Source organism: Pocillopora damicornis, chromosome 8 (assembly GCF_964200805.1).
Source record: "Pocillopora damicornis chromosome 8, jaPocDami1.2, whole genome shotgun sequence".
Lineage (NCBI taxonomy): Eukaryota > Metazoa > Cnidaria > Anthozoa > Scleractinia > Pocilloporidae > Pocillopora > Pocillopora damicornis.
In genome coordinates, this window is record NC_142677.1 from 20481803 (window position 1) to 20497503 (window position 15701).

Here is a 15701-nt window from a genome sequence, read left to right on the forward strand (position 1 = left end):
TCGATACTTCATAATGATAAAGTTGACGATGAATATTTCTTATCGTCGTTACTTCCACTCAAAAATCAAATATTAAGCAAAAGAAACAAGTTTAAGTGCCACTTAAATATAACTATAAACACATAAGTAAGGGAGGATGGGGCGCCTAACTTTTCGCTTCAGTATGTACATCATTCCGTGCAACTGATTATCCGAATAGGAACCCATACCCTAAAATGTAGTGTTTAAATTTTTCTAGCTAAAGGAGGTACGCATATGATAAAAAAAGAAAACGGTCCCTCTTGGTTCATCCTCTCCTATATGGATAATGTAATGGTTGTGTGGCGAGCTTTGGCCCATCCACCTACAGACCTTACTGAAAAGATTACTGTCAGTTCTGGATCATATTTAATACTTTGGGCAATCAGCCTTTATCGGCAAAACGTCGACACTTATCTAAGACATGTTACAAACTTAATATTTCTAAGTACATCGTAGGACTGATCTAAACATCACGCGGTTATTTTCTACAGAGGATCTAATTAGTGGGAAGTGGGTCGGGTTGCTCTAGATTAAAAATATTTCAAAATATGCACTGTTAATATGGTGAATTCCTCTGAATTGTTTTGATTTTCACTTGGTATTTAGTTGGTTCTTTTGATGGGTTATCGTTGATGGCTTGTGTGTTGCAGGGGAGCATCTTTTTGATTTGCACGTGCAGTGTAACATTGCCTTGATCTTCTGCCTGAAACGTTCGTTGAGCAGCGCGTACACGAAAGGATTGGCAGAAGAATTAACCATAAACATAATATCAGAAACGACGTTGGAAGCTGAACCAAACACAAGAATGTTATAGTGAATCAAGACGTAAATAAGAAGGCCTGTGATCCAACAGACTCCAAAGATAACACTAACAGTGATTACACTCAATGTGACTCGTTTGCGCACTCTCAGTATTCCCTGAAAAAGAAGAGTGTAGTCAGAATAGAATGAACCACTCGGTTAACAGCTACCCACTAAGTTTTTTTAATGAATTATAAGCCTTACAAATATGCTAAGTTATTCTTAAGTTTTTAACCCACCACTGCATAATAACAAAATCCCTACGAACGCGTAAAGCACCATGTTATTTTCTGCGAGTCGAAGCTCAAACGGCAACGTCAGAATTCTCGGTAGGACCGTGCAGATATCATGTAGGCGAAGGAATAATATCTCAACCCCTTTTTGTTAGAGCGTCATTGATGCGGACCTGTGAATGAAGTTGTTTTATACCCAGTTCAAGACCCTCTCCTCTTTCTTAGCATCGCACGACGCAAGGATGAAAAGAAATACGCAAAGAAAATGAGTCGACCCAAGAAAACGCAGCCAACGATGATCTTTCACCGTTTCTTCGCTGATTACTTTCCACCCGCGTGACCGAGTTAGCTGAGCTATTTATCTTTTTCTGTGATACGAGATGAACTGTCTTAAATCATTATTACCTTGTGCCTACAAACGACTTCAAGGTCATCACGTGGCTTAAACCACAATTCATAAACGACCCTCGAGTATAAGCCGATCATCAGTGCAAAAGGAATACAGGCCAACAGCACAAGCCATGAGATGTTATTCGCCGCATCCATCCAGTCTTTAGGCAAATTCAACCGACAGTTTCTCGTTTTCTCATCAAATTTTGTAACCAAGAAAGTTGGTAGGTTGGCTGCCACTGCAAAGATCCAACAAGCAGGAATGATAACCTAAGATATCAAAAGATGTTGAATCAACAAAACGTTTTCTATTCCTAACCAGTGCTATAAGGAGAAACTTTTAAAATTTCGGTGCAATTCTTTTTAAGACAGAAGACCCATTACAATGGCTCTATACATTGAACCCTTCAACCCTTAGGAGTGTCTAGCATTTAATTTCTCTTTACAATGTCAGCCCTGAATCCAACATCAAGGTCATGAGAATAAAGGAAATGATCAGAAGAAGCTCTTGACTGCTTATGGTCAGGGTCTCAAATTCTTCTTGTCAGCACCTTGGAATCTGAATACAGAATAGTGTAGAAAATGTGCATACTGATGTTAGGTGGTTATTAATGGCCGATTCTGAGTACGCTACACTTTTGCTTCTTGCCGGTTCATTGGCATTTCTTTCTCTGAAGGGGGCGCTCATGGTTATAAACTGTAAACTTCTGAGCTCGACTTTAGTACCCTTATATTGTGATCACATTTCTATCCTGTCACCTTTATTGTATTCTTGGTAAGTTTTTCTTTGCCACTAAAAGGACACCTGACGGTATAGTAACGTTCAAATGCTATTACGACCAGAGTAATGGTTCCAGCCGCCGCCCCGACCCAGGCCACATTACCAGCGGTGAGCACTTTGCATAAAGCTGAGCCAATGGTCCCATCAGGGTGGGTGAACGTTAAAATGCGATTCGGAACTTGGAAAACCGCGAACGTGATGTCTGCTATAGCTAGGTTGACAAGCAGCCAATTAAACGGAGTCCTATAGAATGAAAATGATATTCAAACAATATTATTCAAACAATACCAGCAAAGCTTCAAAGAAGTAAGATGCAAAAAAGAAAAGGAAAATGAGGATTTGCTTTCACACGAATAGACGGTAAATTCAGGAGAATAAAAGAGCATATTAACTGCGAAAGGTAGATTTCATTATTCGTCAAAAGCATAAGGATCCCCGCATGCTCATTTCTGCCTCGTGATTTCCCATGTGAAAGGCACTTATGATAACTTCTCACTGCGCATGCCTTTATGCTTATATCGAGCTGGAAACGCAATTGAGCATTACGTGACCTCGTTCCCAAGCCCTCTATCTTCCTGCATGCCATTACTATGAGGACCTTGGAGACGAAATTAAGCCTATAACTAAGGGACACACGGCTGAGTATTCTTTAACAGATACAACATGCCTCATATCTCGGTTTCTCTTGACGACCCAACAGACCAAACAGTTACCACTGATGTCCACAATAATGAGTATGGCCAGTGCGGTTTTAAAAGCAACATCAGATGACATGACGGAAGGTTGGCAATACTATTGAGCTACAGAGGTTACTGTGTCTGAAAACTGAAAAAAAAAAGTTACAAATATTTTTTTTGTGCGCCACCATGAATAGGGTTTACTAAGAAACCTAAAATCTTATTAACCCCCTTTCATATAATTTCCTGACGAAAACTGGTTTTTTCAATCAGAAATTCATGGTATACACATCTTAATAAATTCCTTGTTACTGTATATGTCTGTTCCTACAATTTATTTTCCCTGTCTCCTTCGGGAACAGAAAAGTTCGGACGACCACCAATAATAGATTTGAGTACTCTGTATAGTATATGACTAAGATCTTGATTTTAATCGCAATTCTATAACTTGAATATCCGATTTAGATAAATTCAAAAGACGAACTGAATACAGACGTGGTCTTTTGTGACTCACGTTCAGAAAAAAATGGTATGAAACAGCATGATCAAAACAATCAAAATTTACTTTTTTCTAAGCTCAGGTTGGTACATTGCAACTTCTGAGAATTTCCGGTAGAAAAATAGAATATGTCATAATCATTTTTCTAATCAAATGTCAATCATACTTTACATAAATTGTTGGATAAACTGTCAATAGGCAACAACACCTTAATTTATCAACGAAACTTTCCTCAATGAATAAAGAATAAGGATTCGATCACGAACTTGATCTTACGTTTCCCAGCAACACGTGCGTTTGCTTTAAAAATCGTCACCGCAGATAGAGGCCTCCTACAGCGCATTCAGTAACTGCAACTATTTCAGCACGTTGTGTGCACTCTAAGCTCGATACTTAGAGCAAGTTTCAGTGAGTTAAGACGTCCAACACTCAAACCTTCATGATTTCCGCCTAAGCTACACTTGGCCGTATTGAAGAAACATTTTCCATTTGCCGATGATTCCAGTCAAGAAGAAAATTCAAAAGAATAAGATATGTAGTATATGCCCGATAAGGAAACGTAAATTAAAAACTACGAGAACGTTTTTCTTTCATAATTGTCAAAACTGAAGTAAGTATCGTTCGGGAATCACAACGTCAACTCGCAGGTAAAGAGCAATGACTTTCATGGGGTGCTGTGGATTTTACAACCGATCACGTACAAAATTCTGAGGCAGTAATTGCTAGGAAAGGAAGTTTAATTGAAGTTTGAAGTGCTCACAAAAAAAATTAATGTACAACTAAGACATCGCTTTGATCTTTAATTCAAAGTAATTTTTGTAAGTGTGTGTGTGTGTGTGTGTGTGTGTGTGTGTGTGTGTGTGTGTGTGTGAAAAAGCTTAAAACAAAAAAAGTTAAATGATAAAATGAACAAAAGAGAAAGAAAGGTGCCAAGCTTCGATCATAAATTAATTATTTGTGCCGCCTGAATGTAAATATTAAATAGAGAACTTTAATACGTTGGCGGAGGATGTTAAATGTTTCAATCCAGGTACAATCCAAACGTTGATGAAAATTCTATTCCCAGATATCAATTCCGTTCCACTTGCTCTCATAAAAACCAATTTCTACGAACATTAAGATAAAGATCATTAAGAAATGTAATATTTTAAAGACAGAGTCATATCCTGGAAACGCACAACGCGACTGAAAAAAAATATTGATTTGAAAATAAACTGCCAAGTCACAGAATCTTTCTTTCGATTAGAAAAAATACAGAATATAACATCATGTCCCATATATCTGATGAACCCGTGCGAAAAAGTCTAAATTGTATAAAAGTAAAATCCTGATAAACTATTCCAAAGCGCCTGTTAGGTGGCAATGGATAATCTAAAATTATGAACCGATTTTGTGCGCAAGATACCTTGCCAGACTTTGGCACAAATTTAAGGATTTCCTTTTGAAAACCTACAAATCAAGCTACCCGAAAAACAAATTTATAGCATCTAATGACTTACAAACCTGAATTGTCTCTACGTTGAAACTGCAACCCACGGTTGTTCGAATCTTACTTCATCCCTGTCTTCAAGGAAAACAATTTTCATTCCAAAATAGAATTAGGTATGTTCACACTGGACAGATGAAGTGTACCTGTAAGTGACACAGTGAACCCTCGAGCAAAGTTAAGAAGTTGTTGGAGCCAGGGCACTCATCCAATAAAAACGCGAGAGACTAAGGCACCAGTCTTAATTTACCGCCTAGCTGTGGGGGGAGGGAGGTTGGGGGATTTTGGTCCTGTCACTTTACTTGATGCCTTCCCCCCTCATAAGGCTCTCGATGATCTCATACCCAGACCTTTCACGGCCTACAGGATGGGCAGTTTTTTTTCTGTCTCGAAGGAGTTTCACTGTTCCACTGTTCACGAGGATTAAGGTCACATTCGGCTTTGGGGAAGTTTCGTAAATCACCTCAGAAAAAATTGCTGGAAAGAGTCACGAGGATGATATGAACGGAAAAGAAACACGTTTACAATCAAACCCAAACCAGTGGTTACATATTTGGTTTGCACAGGGAAGAAAAAAATACAAATTGTAGATAGCTTCACCCTCCAGCATTTTGTTAATCAAAAACATCTCTTTTAGTGGGTGGAAAATGAAGGCCATGACATTAAAGGAAGTGGTCTTGAAGGTAAAAATATTGTGACCTCTGGCCAGATTTTAAGTGTTGTTATCGCCATGTGATTGCCTTGTTTTTTTTCTGGTGAAGCTCTCACACGAGTGAGCGATCAAGTTGAAGGATGTGTTAGCAACGTTAGGTGAGGGTTTTATCAGTTGATGTCCACGTTGCAAGCCTGTTTCTTCAAAGAATCTGAATTGCGACTTTCGCAGTAGATTGAAAGGAATCAAACATGAAGAATACGGTAAGTTTCCTCGTTGTAGATCATCAGTGTTATGTGATTCTTTAAGTTTGCAGCCACAAACGGTTGTATTTAAAATAAACGTGTTTTAAAAAGGTATTTACCGTTTCCGTTTTAGCTAACCAAAATTTAACTCGCGCTACGCTCGCAAAAAGCAGTTTGATACTCGCACTATAGACTCGGTATAGATGGTGACATAGTTGTGAAGGTTTTATATGAGAATTTAATCTCAGCGACTAACCTAACATGAAGTTCTTTATTTTTGTTATTTCAATTCTACAACCAAATTGATTTAGCCATGACGAGGAGCTGTTCTAAAAACTCATCCGCTGACCAGTATCTAATACTGTTTACATCTAAGTTATAACTGTTCGTGTGAATTTTATTTGCACGAGTACTTCTCTTATGGCTACACCGTCCGAACATACATAGTACCATTATTTAAAAAAAGATACGAACTTGTCAGGGTAATTCGTGCTTCTCTGAGACGAAATAATTCAAAATTGATTGTGGTGCTTCTTTGAAACGAAAGAACATAAAAATGACTGTGGTAAATCCCATGTTATTTTTAGTGAAGTGTCTAGAAGAGGAAGGGCCCAACAAGGAGTATTTAGCTCGAGGAAGCGGTATGGTTGTTCGTGCGCCAGAAGTGAAAGCCAAATATTTTCCCTCCGGCCCCACCAAATTCAGTCACCAAGCATTTATCCTATGACGTCTAAGTCTTTAAAATTTCGAAATGATGCTTGAACTTGAATAGGATTCGATTACATCATAAGCAGACCGCTTACTAGAAAACTTGAACACGATGAAACCTTTTCCCTTATGTCTTCAAGTCAGCAATGGAAATTCTTAATTCATAGACTAACGCGACTTATTTTCCCGTTTCTTTCTTATTCCACACCTATAGAATTCTCGTTCTTGGAAAATGTTTAATGATAAATATGAATTGCGGGAGCGAAGTCGCACGTCTGATCGACTGGATAGACTCGAGAAGCAATGGCAGGACGAGCGCAGAACACAACGAAATGCGTATGATGCGTTACGTGACGAGAAACGTGCGTGTGAAGAACGTTTGCAACGCGCTCAAGCTGATGTTGAAACATACCAAAGACGCAACCATGTCTTAGAACATGAAATTGATAGAGCACGTCAAACTACTGACATATTCCGTGGAGATCAACCATGGATCATCACAGGAGAAGAAATCAAACTCTCCGATAAGGTTCTTGGTACTGGCGCGTGGGAAAGAGTCCTTGAAGGGAATTTTCGAGGAACAAAAGTGGCAGTGAAAGAAATCCACGAAATAATTCAATCACCTCATAACAGACTCCTCTTTGATCGCGAAATCACGTTTGCCACTGTTTGTCAGGGATGGTATGGAGTTGTTCCTATGCTGTTTCTAGAAATATCGATACTTCATAATGATAAAGTTAACGATGAATATTTCTTATCGTTGTTATTTCTTCTCAAAAATCAAATATTTAGCAAAAGAAACAAGTTTAAGTGCCACTTAAATAAAACTATAAACACATGAGCAAGGGAGGATGAGGCGCCTAACTTTGCGCTTCAGTATGTACATCATTCCGTACAACTGATTATCCGAACAGGAACCCATACCCTAAAATGTAATGTTAAGTTTTTCTTGCTAAGGGAGTTGCGCATATTTTAAAAGAAGAGGACGGTCTCTCTTGGTTCATCCTCTCCTATATGGACAATGATTTCATGTAATGGTTGTGTGGCGAGCTTCGACCTATCCACCTATAAACCTGGATCATGTTTAGGACTTTGGGCAATCAGCCTTTATCGGCAAAACGTCGACACTTATCTAAGACATGTTACAAACTTAATATTTCTAAGTACATCGTAGGACTGATCTAAACACCACGCGGTTATTTCCTAGAGAGGATCTAATTAGTGGGGGGAGGTGGGTCGGGTTGCTCTAGATTAAAAATATTTCAAAATATGCACTGTTAATATGGTGAATTCCTCTGAATTGTTTTGATTTTCACTTGGTATTTAGTTGGTGCTTATGATGGATTATCGTTGCTGGCTCGTGTGTTGTAGGGGAGTATCTTTTTGATTTGCACGTGCAGTGTAACATTGCCTTGATCTTCTGCCTGAAACGTTCGTTGAGCAGCGCGTACACGAAAGGATTGACACAAGAATTAACCATAAACATAGTGTCAGAAACGGCGTGAGAAGCTGAACCAAACACAAGAATGTCATAGTAACTCAAGACGTAAATAAGAAGGCCTGTGATCCAACAGACTCCAAAGATAACACTGACAGTGATTACACTCAATGTGACTCGTTTGCGCACTCTCAGTATTCCCTGAAAAAGAAGAGTGTAGGTAGAATAGAATGAACCACTCGGTTAACAGCTCCTCACTAAGTTGGTTTAATAATTCTGAGCCTTATCGATAGGTCATATTATTCCTAAGTGTGAAACCCACCACTGCATAATAGCAAAATCCACAGGAACGCGTAAAATATCGTGTTATGTTGTCTGTGTGAGATATTGGGAAAGCTGGGTGAGCGAGTTGAAGCTCAATCGGTGACGTCAGAATTCTCGGTAGGACCGTTCAGATATCATGTAGGCGAAGGAATGATATCTCAATAGCATTTTATTAGAGCGTCATTGGTACGGATCTATGAACGAAGTTGTTTTATACCTAGTCTAAGACCCTCGTAGCTTCGTACGACGCAAGAATGAAAAGAAATACGCAAAGAAAATAAGTCGACCCAAGAAAACACAGAGAAAGATCTTCTTTCACTTTTTTTTCGCTGATTACTTTCCACCCGCTTGACCGAGTTAGCTGAGCTATTCATCTTTTTCTGTGATACGAGATGAACTGTCTTAAGTCATCATTACCTTGTACCTACAAACGACTTCAGGACCATCACGAGGCTTAAACCACAATTCATAGACGACCCTCGAGTATAAGCCGATCATCAGTGTCAAAGGAATACAGGCCAACAGCACAAGCCATGAGGTCTCATTCGCCGCGTCCATCCAGTCTTCAGGCCAGTTCCACTGACAGTCTCCTGTTTTCTCATCATATTTTGTAACTAAGAAAAGAGGTATGTTGGCTGCCGCTGCAAAGATCCAACAAGCAGGAATGATAACCTGAGATATCAAAAGATATTGTATCAACAACACGTTTTTTATTCCTGACTAGTACTATGGGATTTGCAGTGCAATCTTTTTTAGACAGAAGACCCATTACAATGACCCTATACATTGAGCTCTTTAACCCCTACGGTGTCTAGCATGTAATTTCTCTTTACAATACCAACCCTGAATCCAGCATTAAGGTCATGAGAATAAAGGAAATGATCAGAAGAAGCTTTTGATTGCTAAGGGTTAAGATATCAAATTCTTCTTGTCAGCACAGTAATACCGATATAAAGCTGTAAACTTTTGAGCGCGAGTCTAGTACCATTATATTGTGATCACATTTCTATTCTGTCACCTTCACTGTATTCTTGGTAAGTTTTCCTTTGCCACTAACAGGACACCTGACGGTATAGTAACGTTCAAATGCTATTACGACCAGAGTAATGGATCCAGCCGCCGCCCCAACCCAAGCCACATTACCAGCGGTGAGCACTTTGCATAAAGCTGAGCCAATGGTCCCGTCAGGGGGGGTGAACGTTAAAATGTGATTCGGTACTTGGAACAACGCGAATGTAATGTCTGCTAAAGCTAGATTGACAAGCAGCCAATTAAACGGTGTCCTACGGAGTGAAGATGACATTCAAACAATATTATTCAAATAATACCAGCAAAGCTTCAAAGAAGTAAGATTAAAAAGAAAAGAAAAATGAGGATTTGCTTTCTCACGAATGGGCGGTAAATTCAGGATAATAAAAGAGCATATTAACTGCGAAAAGGGGATTTCACTATTCGTCAAAGGCATAGGGATCCATGCGTGCGCATTTCTGCCTAGTGAAAGGCACTAATGATAACATCTCACTGCGCATGCCTTTCCGCTTGTGTTGAGCTGGAAACGCAATTGAGCATTACGTGACCTCGTTCCCGAGGCCCTCTGTCTTACTGCTTGCATTAACTATGAGGACCCTGAAGACGAAATTAAGCCTATAACTAAGGGACACACGGTTTCGTATTCTTTAACAGATACAACATGCCTCATATCCCGATTTCTCTTGACGACCCAACAGACCAAACAGTTACCACTGATGTCCACAATAATGAGTATGGTCAGTGCGGTTGTCAAGGCAACATCAGATGACATGACGGAAGGTTGGCAATACTATTGAGCTACAGAGGTTACTGTGTCTGGAAACTGAAAAAAAAAAGTTACCAATATTTTTTTGTTTGCCTCTATGAATAAGGTTTACTCAGAAACCTAAAATCTTATGAGCCCCCTTTCATATAATTTCCCGGTGAAGACTGGTTTGCTCAATTATAAATTTATGGTATGCACATCTTAATAAATTCCTCGCAATTACAACTACAATTTATTTTCCCTGTCTCCGTCGGGAACAGGAAAGTTCGGATGACCACAATTAATTGCGACTAAACTGATTTTAATGGCAATTTTATAACTTAACGTTTCCCGGCAACACGTGCTTTTGCTTTAAAAATCGACAACGTAGATAGAGGCCTCCTACAGCGTGTTCAGTAACTGCAATTATTTCAGCACGTCGTGTGCACTCTAAGCTCGTTACCTAGAGCAAGTTTCAGTGAGTTAAGACGTCCAACACTCAAACATTCATAAGCTACACTTGGCCGTATTGAAGAAACATTTTCCATTTGCCGAGGATTCCAATCAATAAGAAAATCCAAACAAATGAGACATGTGGTATATGCCCAATAAGGAAACGTAAATTAAAAACTACGAGAACGTTTCTTTCATAATTGTCAAGACTACAGTAAGCATTATTTAGGAATGACAACGTCAACTCGCAGCTAAGAGCAATAAATTTAATGGGTTCCGTTGATTTTACAACCGATCACGTACAAAATTCTGAGGCAGTAATTGCTAGGAAACGAAGTTTAATTGAAGTTTGAAGTGCTCACCAAAAAAAAAAAATGTACAACTAAGACATCGCTTTGATCTTTAATTCAAAGTGATTTTTGTAAGTGTATGCGTGTGTTCGTGTATGTGAAAAAGCTTAAAACAAAAAAAGTTAAATGATAAAATGAACAAAAGAGAAAGAAAGGTGCCAAGCTTCGATCATAAATTAATTATTTGTGCCGCCTGAATGTAAATATTAAATAAAGAAAATTAGTAAGTTGGCGGAGAATGTTAAATGTTTCAATCCAGGTACAACACAAACGTTGATGAAAAGTCTATTCCCAGATATCAATTCCGTCCCATTTGCTCTCACTAAAACCAATTTCTTCGAACATTAGGATAAAGATAATTAAGAAATGTAATATTTTGAAGAAAGCGTCATATCTCGGAAACGCTCGAAGCAACTCGAAAAATATTGATTTGAAGATAAAAATGCCGAGTCACGGAATCTTTCTTTCATTTAAGAAAAATACAGAATATAACATCATGTCCCATATAACTAATGAACCCGTGCGAAAAAATTGAAAATTGTATAAAAGTAAAATTATGATAAACTATTCTAAAGCGCTTGTTAGGTGGCAACGGATAATCTAAAAAGAAGAAATCGATTTTGTTCGCAAGATACCTTGCCAGACTTTGGCACAAATTTAGGAATTTTTTGTTTGAAAACCTACAAATCAAGCTACCCGAAAAATGAATTTATGGCATCTAATGACTTACCAACCTGAATTGTCTTTATGTTGAAACTGCAACTGACGGTTGTTCGAATCTTACTTCATTGTAGTCTTCAAGGAAAACAATTTTCATTCTAAAATACAATCAGGTATGTTCACACTGGACAGTTGAAGTGTACTTGAAATAAATTTTAAGTGTTCTGAACAGGTCTCGTTACATCTGATTGGCTATACTTAGTTACCATGGAAACCTCAAACCTGTAAGTGACGCAGTGAACCCTCGAGCAAAGTAAAGAAGTTGTTGGAGCCAAGGCACTCATCCAATTAAAACGCGGGAAACTAAGGGACTCGTCTTAATTTACTGACTGGCTGTGGGAGGAGAGAGGTTGGGGGCATTTGGTCCTGTCACTTTACTTGATGCCTTCCCCCCCCCCCCCCCTCATAAGGCTCTCTATGGTCTCATACCCAGACCTTTCACGGTCTACAGGATGGGCAGTTTTTTTCTGTCTTGAAGGAGTTTCACTGTTGCATTGTTCACGAGGATTAAGGTAATTGTTCGTGTATTGGGACTGAGCGCTGAGAGGGCGTATTCGTCGGCGCATTCGTCTTTGGGGAAGTTTCGTAAATCACCTCAGAAAAAATTGCTGGAAAGAGTCACGAGGATGATATGAACGGAAAAGAAACAAGTTTACAATCAAACCCAAACCAGTGGTTACATATTTGGTTTGCACGGGGAAAAAATAATACAAATTGTAGATAGATTCATCCTCCAGCATTTTGTTAATCAAAATCATCTCTTTTAGTTAGCGATACCATCATGGTAACGAAAAGATTGGTTTTATTCAAATTGAATTAGATAAAGCATATTCTCTCTTAGACATTTATGCACGTTGGTTTTTTCTTTTGGTTATTTTCCAAGTAACCTTGAACTGGAGTAGTAATAAAATCATAAGTTATTGTTTAGCGATGACCTTTCTTTAATCGGGCGGTATATGAAGGTGCCATTTTGTAAACAAAATGCTTATTGTAACCAGCGCATAGAAACAATGGCTCCTGCTCTTTACAGTCTCCATCACTCAAATAACTAGGTTTGCGTTACTGATCATGATGAATTGAAAGAACTGCACCATGACCTTAAAACCCTATTGCTTTGTTCTAGATCAATGAGCGAAGTGAGGTGTGGGCGGATTTGGCATTTAAATCAGCTAAGCTCTGAAAATTGATTGCCATGGAAGATTCAACTGCGAGTCGACTTTTATCTGTGTGAAGTGAATGAAATCCTTTCGGGGATTATATTGAAGCGTGAAATGTATTTTTCTATCGCTTGCTAGAATGGTGAATTCACTGTCGGATTAACATCTGGTGGTAGTCAAGTAATTCAAAGTATCTGTTTATTTTAATAGCATTTATTCAAATACAAAAGAAATCGATTATTTAAGGAGGCTTTAATGAAGTACTTTTTTAAATTCAGTCTGTTGTCATTTTGTATTTTATTGAAAACGAAGTGAAATAAGACTGGAAAGAAAATCGCGTGATTTTTTGCGTCGATTTTAATAATAATGTACATAAGAAGGCGGTAGGTCGCTATCGTACAAATACTTTGTATTCGCGCGAAAACTGTCCTGAGGTCAAAAAAACAAAATTCTGAAATCGTTCGTCCAATTGTTCAAATACATTTCGAAATGAAAACATTTGTCTTTCTCTGAGCGATAACAAACTTTTTGAGACGTGACCGCTTAAATTGGTCACGCCAGTACTTCCTCTCGTTACTGTCCGACAATAACAACTTTGCTTACGTAAATGAAGTTCCATTCATGATGAACGACTGCCCAAGCTCCAACATCTGCGAGCAGGAAAACTCTCATGACAAAATAATCCACTCAAATCACTTTGGCTGTGCAACTACCCGGTTGATTTTTTGATGAACTCATAAGAAATCAAAAGTGGAATGGAAGTGTTTTCAGGAGTAGGATTAACAGGTAAAATTCAAAAGTAAGTCGAGCTTCAATAGATAAGAGAGGCCGAGAAACCACCAATCTCTGCTCGTCAAAAGGCCCACACCTATGAGATCTTGATAATTTGCATTTACAAACACAAGAAAAGGAGCGTTCCGCACGTCGTGTTTTGTTTAGCTCTCTGCGGTGCGGCTGTTTTTCTGTGCGTTGCAATCTCTGCTTTCTAGCTCCAGAACTCTTTAGAATGGCTGATATCAAATTGAGCAAAGTTAAAGGAAAGCTACAGGGTTTGAAGGATAAGATCGAGAAGGCCGAAGATCGATGCAATGACTGTAAGAACGAGCTTCGAGAGGTAGAGGAAGCCTGTGACAAAAATGAAGGCGAAGCAGATTCATTCAAACGAAGAATTCGCCTCGTTCAAGATGAACTGTCAAAAACTACGGAAGTTCTGGAAGAGAAACAGGGTAGATTGGCCGAAATACAGGCAATTTCGTGCGAGCATGAGGTCGCCTGCAAAGAGCTGGAAGGGATAGACCGCGAGAGCGACGAAAAACTGACTGACATGGAAGAGAGGGTTCTTGCAGCCATGCAATTAGCAAAGGAATCCGATGCACGTCTACAAGAAGCGAAGCAAAAATATAGAGTCACTGTGGGCGAGGTGGAGAAGACAAAAGAACGCGCTGAATACTTAGAAGGAAAATGCCAAGAGTTGGAGGACGGTATTTCTAGCACAAGCACCACTTTGAGAGACATGGAAGGTCGGGATGCTGAGTCTGCGGAAAAAGAGCAGGAGCTGCTAGAGAAGTTGGAGTTCTTAGAGGGACAGCTGAAAGAAGCTATTGCCCGCGCAGAAGAAGCCGAGCGCAAGGTGCAGCCACAAGAAACCATCATCGATGACCTGACGCAAGAACACGATTCTTATGCGGACAAAATCAAAGATATCGAGCAAGAAATGAAGAAAATGGAAGACATGGTGGAAGCGTCAATAGATGATGTTGATGTACAAGAACCTAGAAAGGTAACAGATCGCTATCAAGTACAGGAAGAGCACGAGCCCGGGGAAGAACCGACAAATCCCGAACCCGAACCGGAGCCAGAACCCGTCAGGTCCGAAGAGGAAGAAGATGAAGAATGAAATAATCCCGCATTTGGGTTTTATGCGCTGTAACTGATCCGAAAGTTTGACAATGCGAACTCCTGAACATGACTATTTTTACAAATGAAATATTTTACTGCGTTAGGAGTGAAATTAGAATTTGACCTTTATCATAAGTGCCTTGTTTGAAATCTTAACTTTTTCTAGGGGCTTTTAAATCAATATTTTTCAACCAGTTGATTCTAATCTTAATTAGATGTTTTTAATATCGAGGCGGGTACAAGCTTCTCAGTAGGTGTGTTATTAACTTGGACGTTTTTTGATTGTCTGTCAATTTAATTAATTTAATTCATTACAATTAACTCCTTCTTGAGTGAAGTGCTGGCTTTAAAATAAACCTCTTTATTCGCATTGGATTGAATGTTTTCGTTTTTTAACTTTAAGATTTATGCCCAGATTTTATACGCTGAGGGAAACAAGAACAAAATTCTTGCGTGACAAGAAAAGATCATTGAAGCGATAAATAACACAGCCAGATACTAATGATTTTCTGTTAGTAAACATCACGGAAAGCCAAATGTCTTCATATCTATTTATGCAATCATAATAAATGCCGTTTGCCTTGTTTACACAGACATCTTTTAAATCTCGCCATACCATCGAATTTCTAATTCCTCTCTTTGATGTAGAGGTTGTGGTTCTTTAAGCGGAAGAGCTCTGAGGGCGTTGGAGCAAAGAAATGCGTGGAATTTCTCTGTGACGAAGACCTTTTTTTATCCAACTAAAAGGGTATTATGATGTAACCATAGGTAAAGACTGCGAGTTGTGCACTTAGTTGTGGATTGTAACCGACGAGAAAGTCTCTCTTGAGGCCCCCAAAAATGCACAACTAACAGAGGGAATGTAGTAGGTGAGTGCAGTTGGAGCGTTTTTGCCCAGATGCACTCAAGCTTAAGGATGACATTTACTATCAAACATGAACAGTTGAATACCACGTCCCCCCAACCCCCTTCTCTATTAGCTCATTATTAGCGCTTCCCGCCCGCGGCAAAAGCAAGCGGGAAAGAGGTCTGTAAGGGGTCTGGCACTAGTTATTAGTGCCGGAGTCTCGATAAATCTTTTCGCAACTCATCT

At 39.1% G+C, this 15701-nt stretch overlaps 3 protein-coding genes across 5 annotated transcripts; 1 reads left to right on the forward strand and 2 right to left on the reverse strand.

The window, feature by feature from the left end:
* Nucleotides 1–19: 19 nt before the first annotated feature.
* LOC149041777 (pyroglutamylated RF-amide peptide receptor-like) lies at nucleotides 20–11705 on the reverse strand. Of its 2 annotated transcripts, none has more exons than XM_089214745.1 (5): nucleotides 4906–5045; nucleotides 2894–3051; nucleotides 2205–2469; nucleotides 1461–1715; nucleotides 20–939 (listed from the first exon to the last, which is right to left on the reverse strand). In XM_089214745.1, exons 2-5 carry the CDS (start codon nucleotides 2998–3000, stop codon nucleotides 613–615), a joined length of 954 nt encoding a protein of 317 aa, XP_089070871.1. In that variant the 5' UTR covers nucleotides 3001–3051; nucleotides 4906–5045; the 3' UTR covers nucleotides 20–612. The 2 variants fall into 2 exon arrangements, with proteins under 2 accessions (XP_089070871.1, XP_089070872.1); XM_089214746.1 differs by lacking the exon at nucleotides 4906–5045 and adding an exon at nucleotides 11567–11705 and having other exon boundaries at nucleotides 367–939.
* On the reverse strand, nucleotides 7241–11693 carry LOC113666807 (allatostatin-A receptor). 2 transcript variants are annotated; one of them, XM_027182602.2, is made up of 5 exons: nucleotides 11567–11693; nucleotides 9950–10107; nucleotides 9274–9538; nucleotides 8673–8927; nucleotides 7241–8132 (listed from the first exon to the last, which is right to left on the reverse strand). In XM_027182602.2, exons 2-5 carry the CDS (start codon nucleotides 10054–10056, stop codon nucleotides 7806–7808), a joined length of 954 nt encoding a protein of 317 aa, XP_027038403.2. In that variant the 5' UTR covers nucleotides 10057–10107; nucleotides 11567–11693; the 3' UTR covers nucleotides 7241–7805. The 2 variants fall into 2 exon arrangements, with proteins under 2 accessions (XP_027038403.2, XP_027038410.2); XM_027182609.2 differs by having other exon boundaries at nucleotides 11563–11687.
* A 1544-nt stretch (nucleotides 11706–13249) lies between the features above and the next one.
* On the forward strand, nucleotides 13250–14983 carry LOC113666757 (tropomyosin-2). Its single transcript, XM_027182548.2, has one exon. The coding sequence runs from the start codon at nucleotides 13716–13718 to the stop codon at nucleotides 14604–14606; it is 891 nt and encodes a 296-aa protein (XP_027038349.2). The 5' UTR covers nucleotides 13250–13715; the 3' UTR covers nucleotides 14607–14983.
* Nucleotides 14984–15701: the final 718 nt, after the last annotated feature.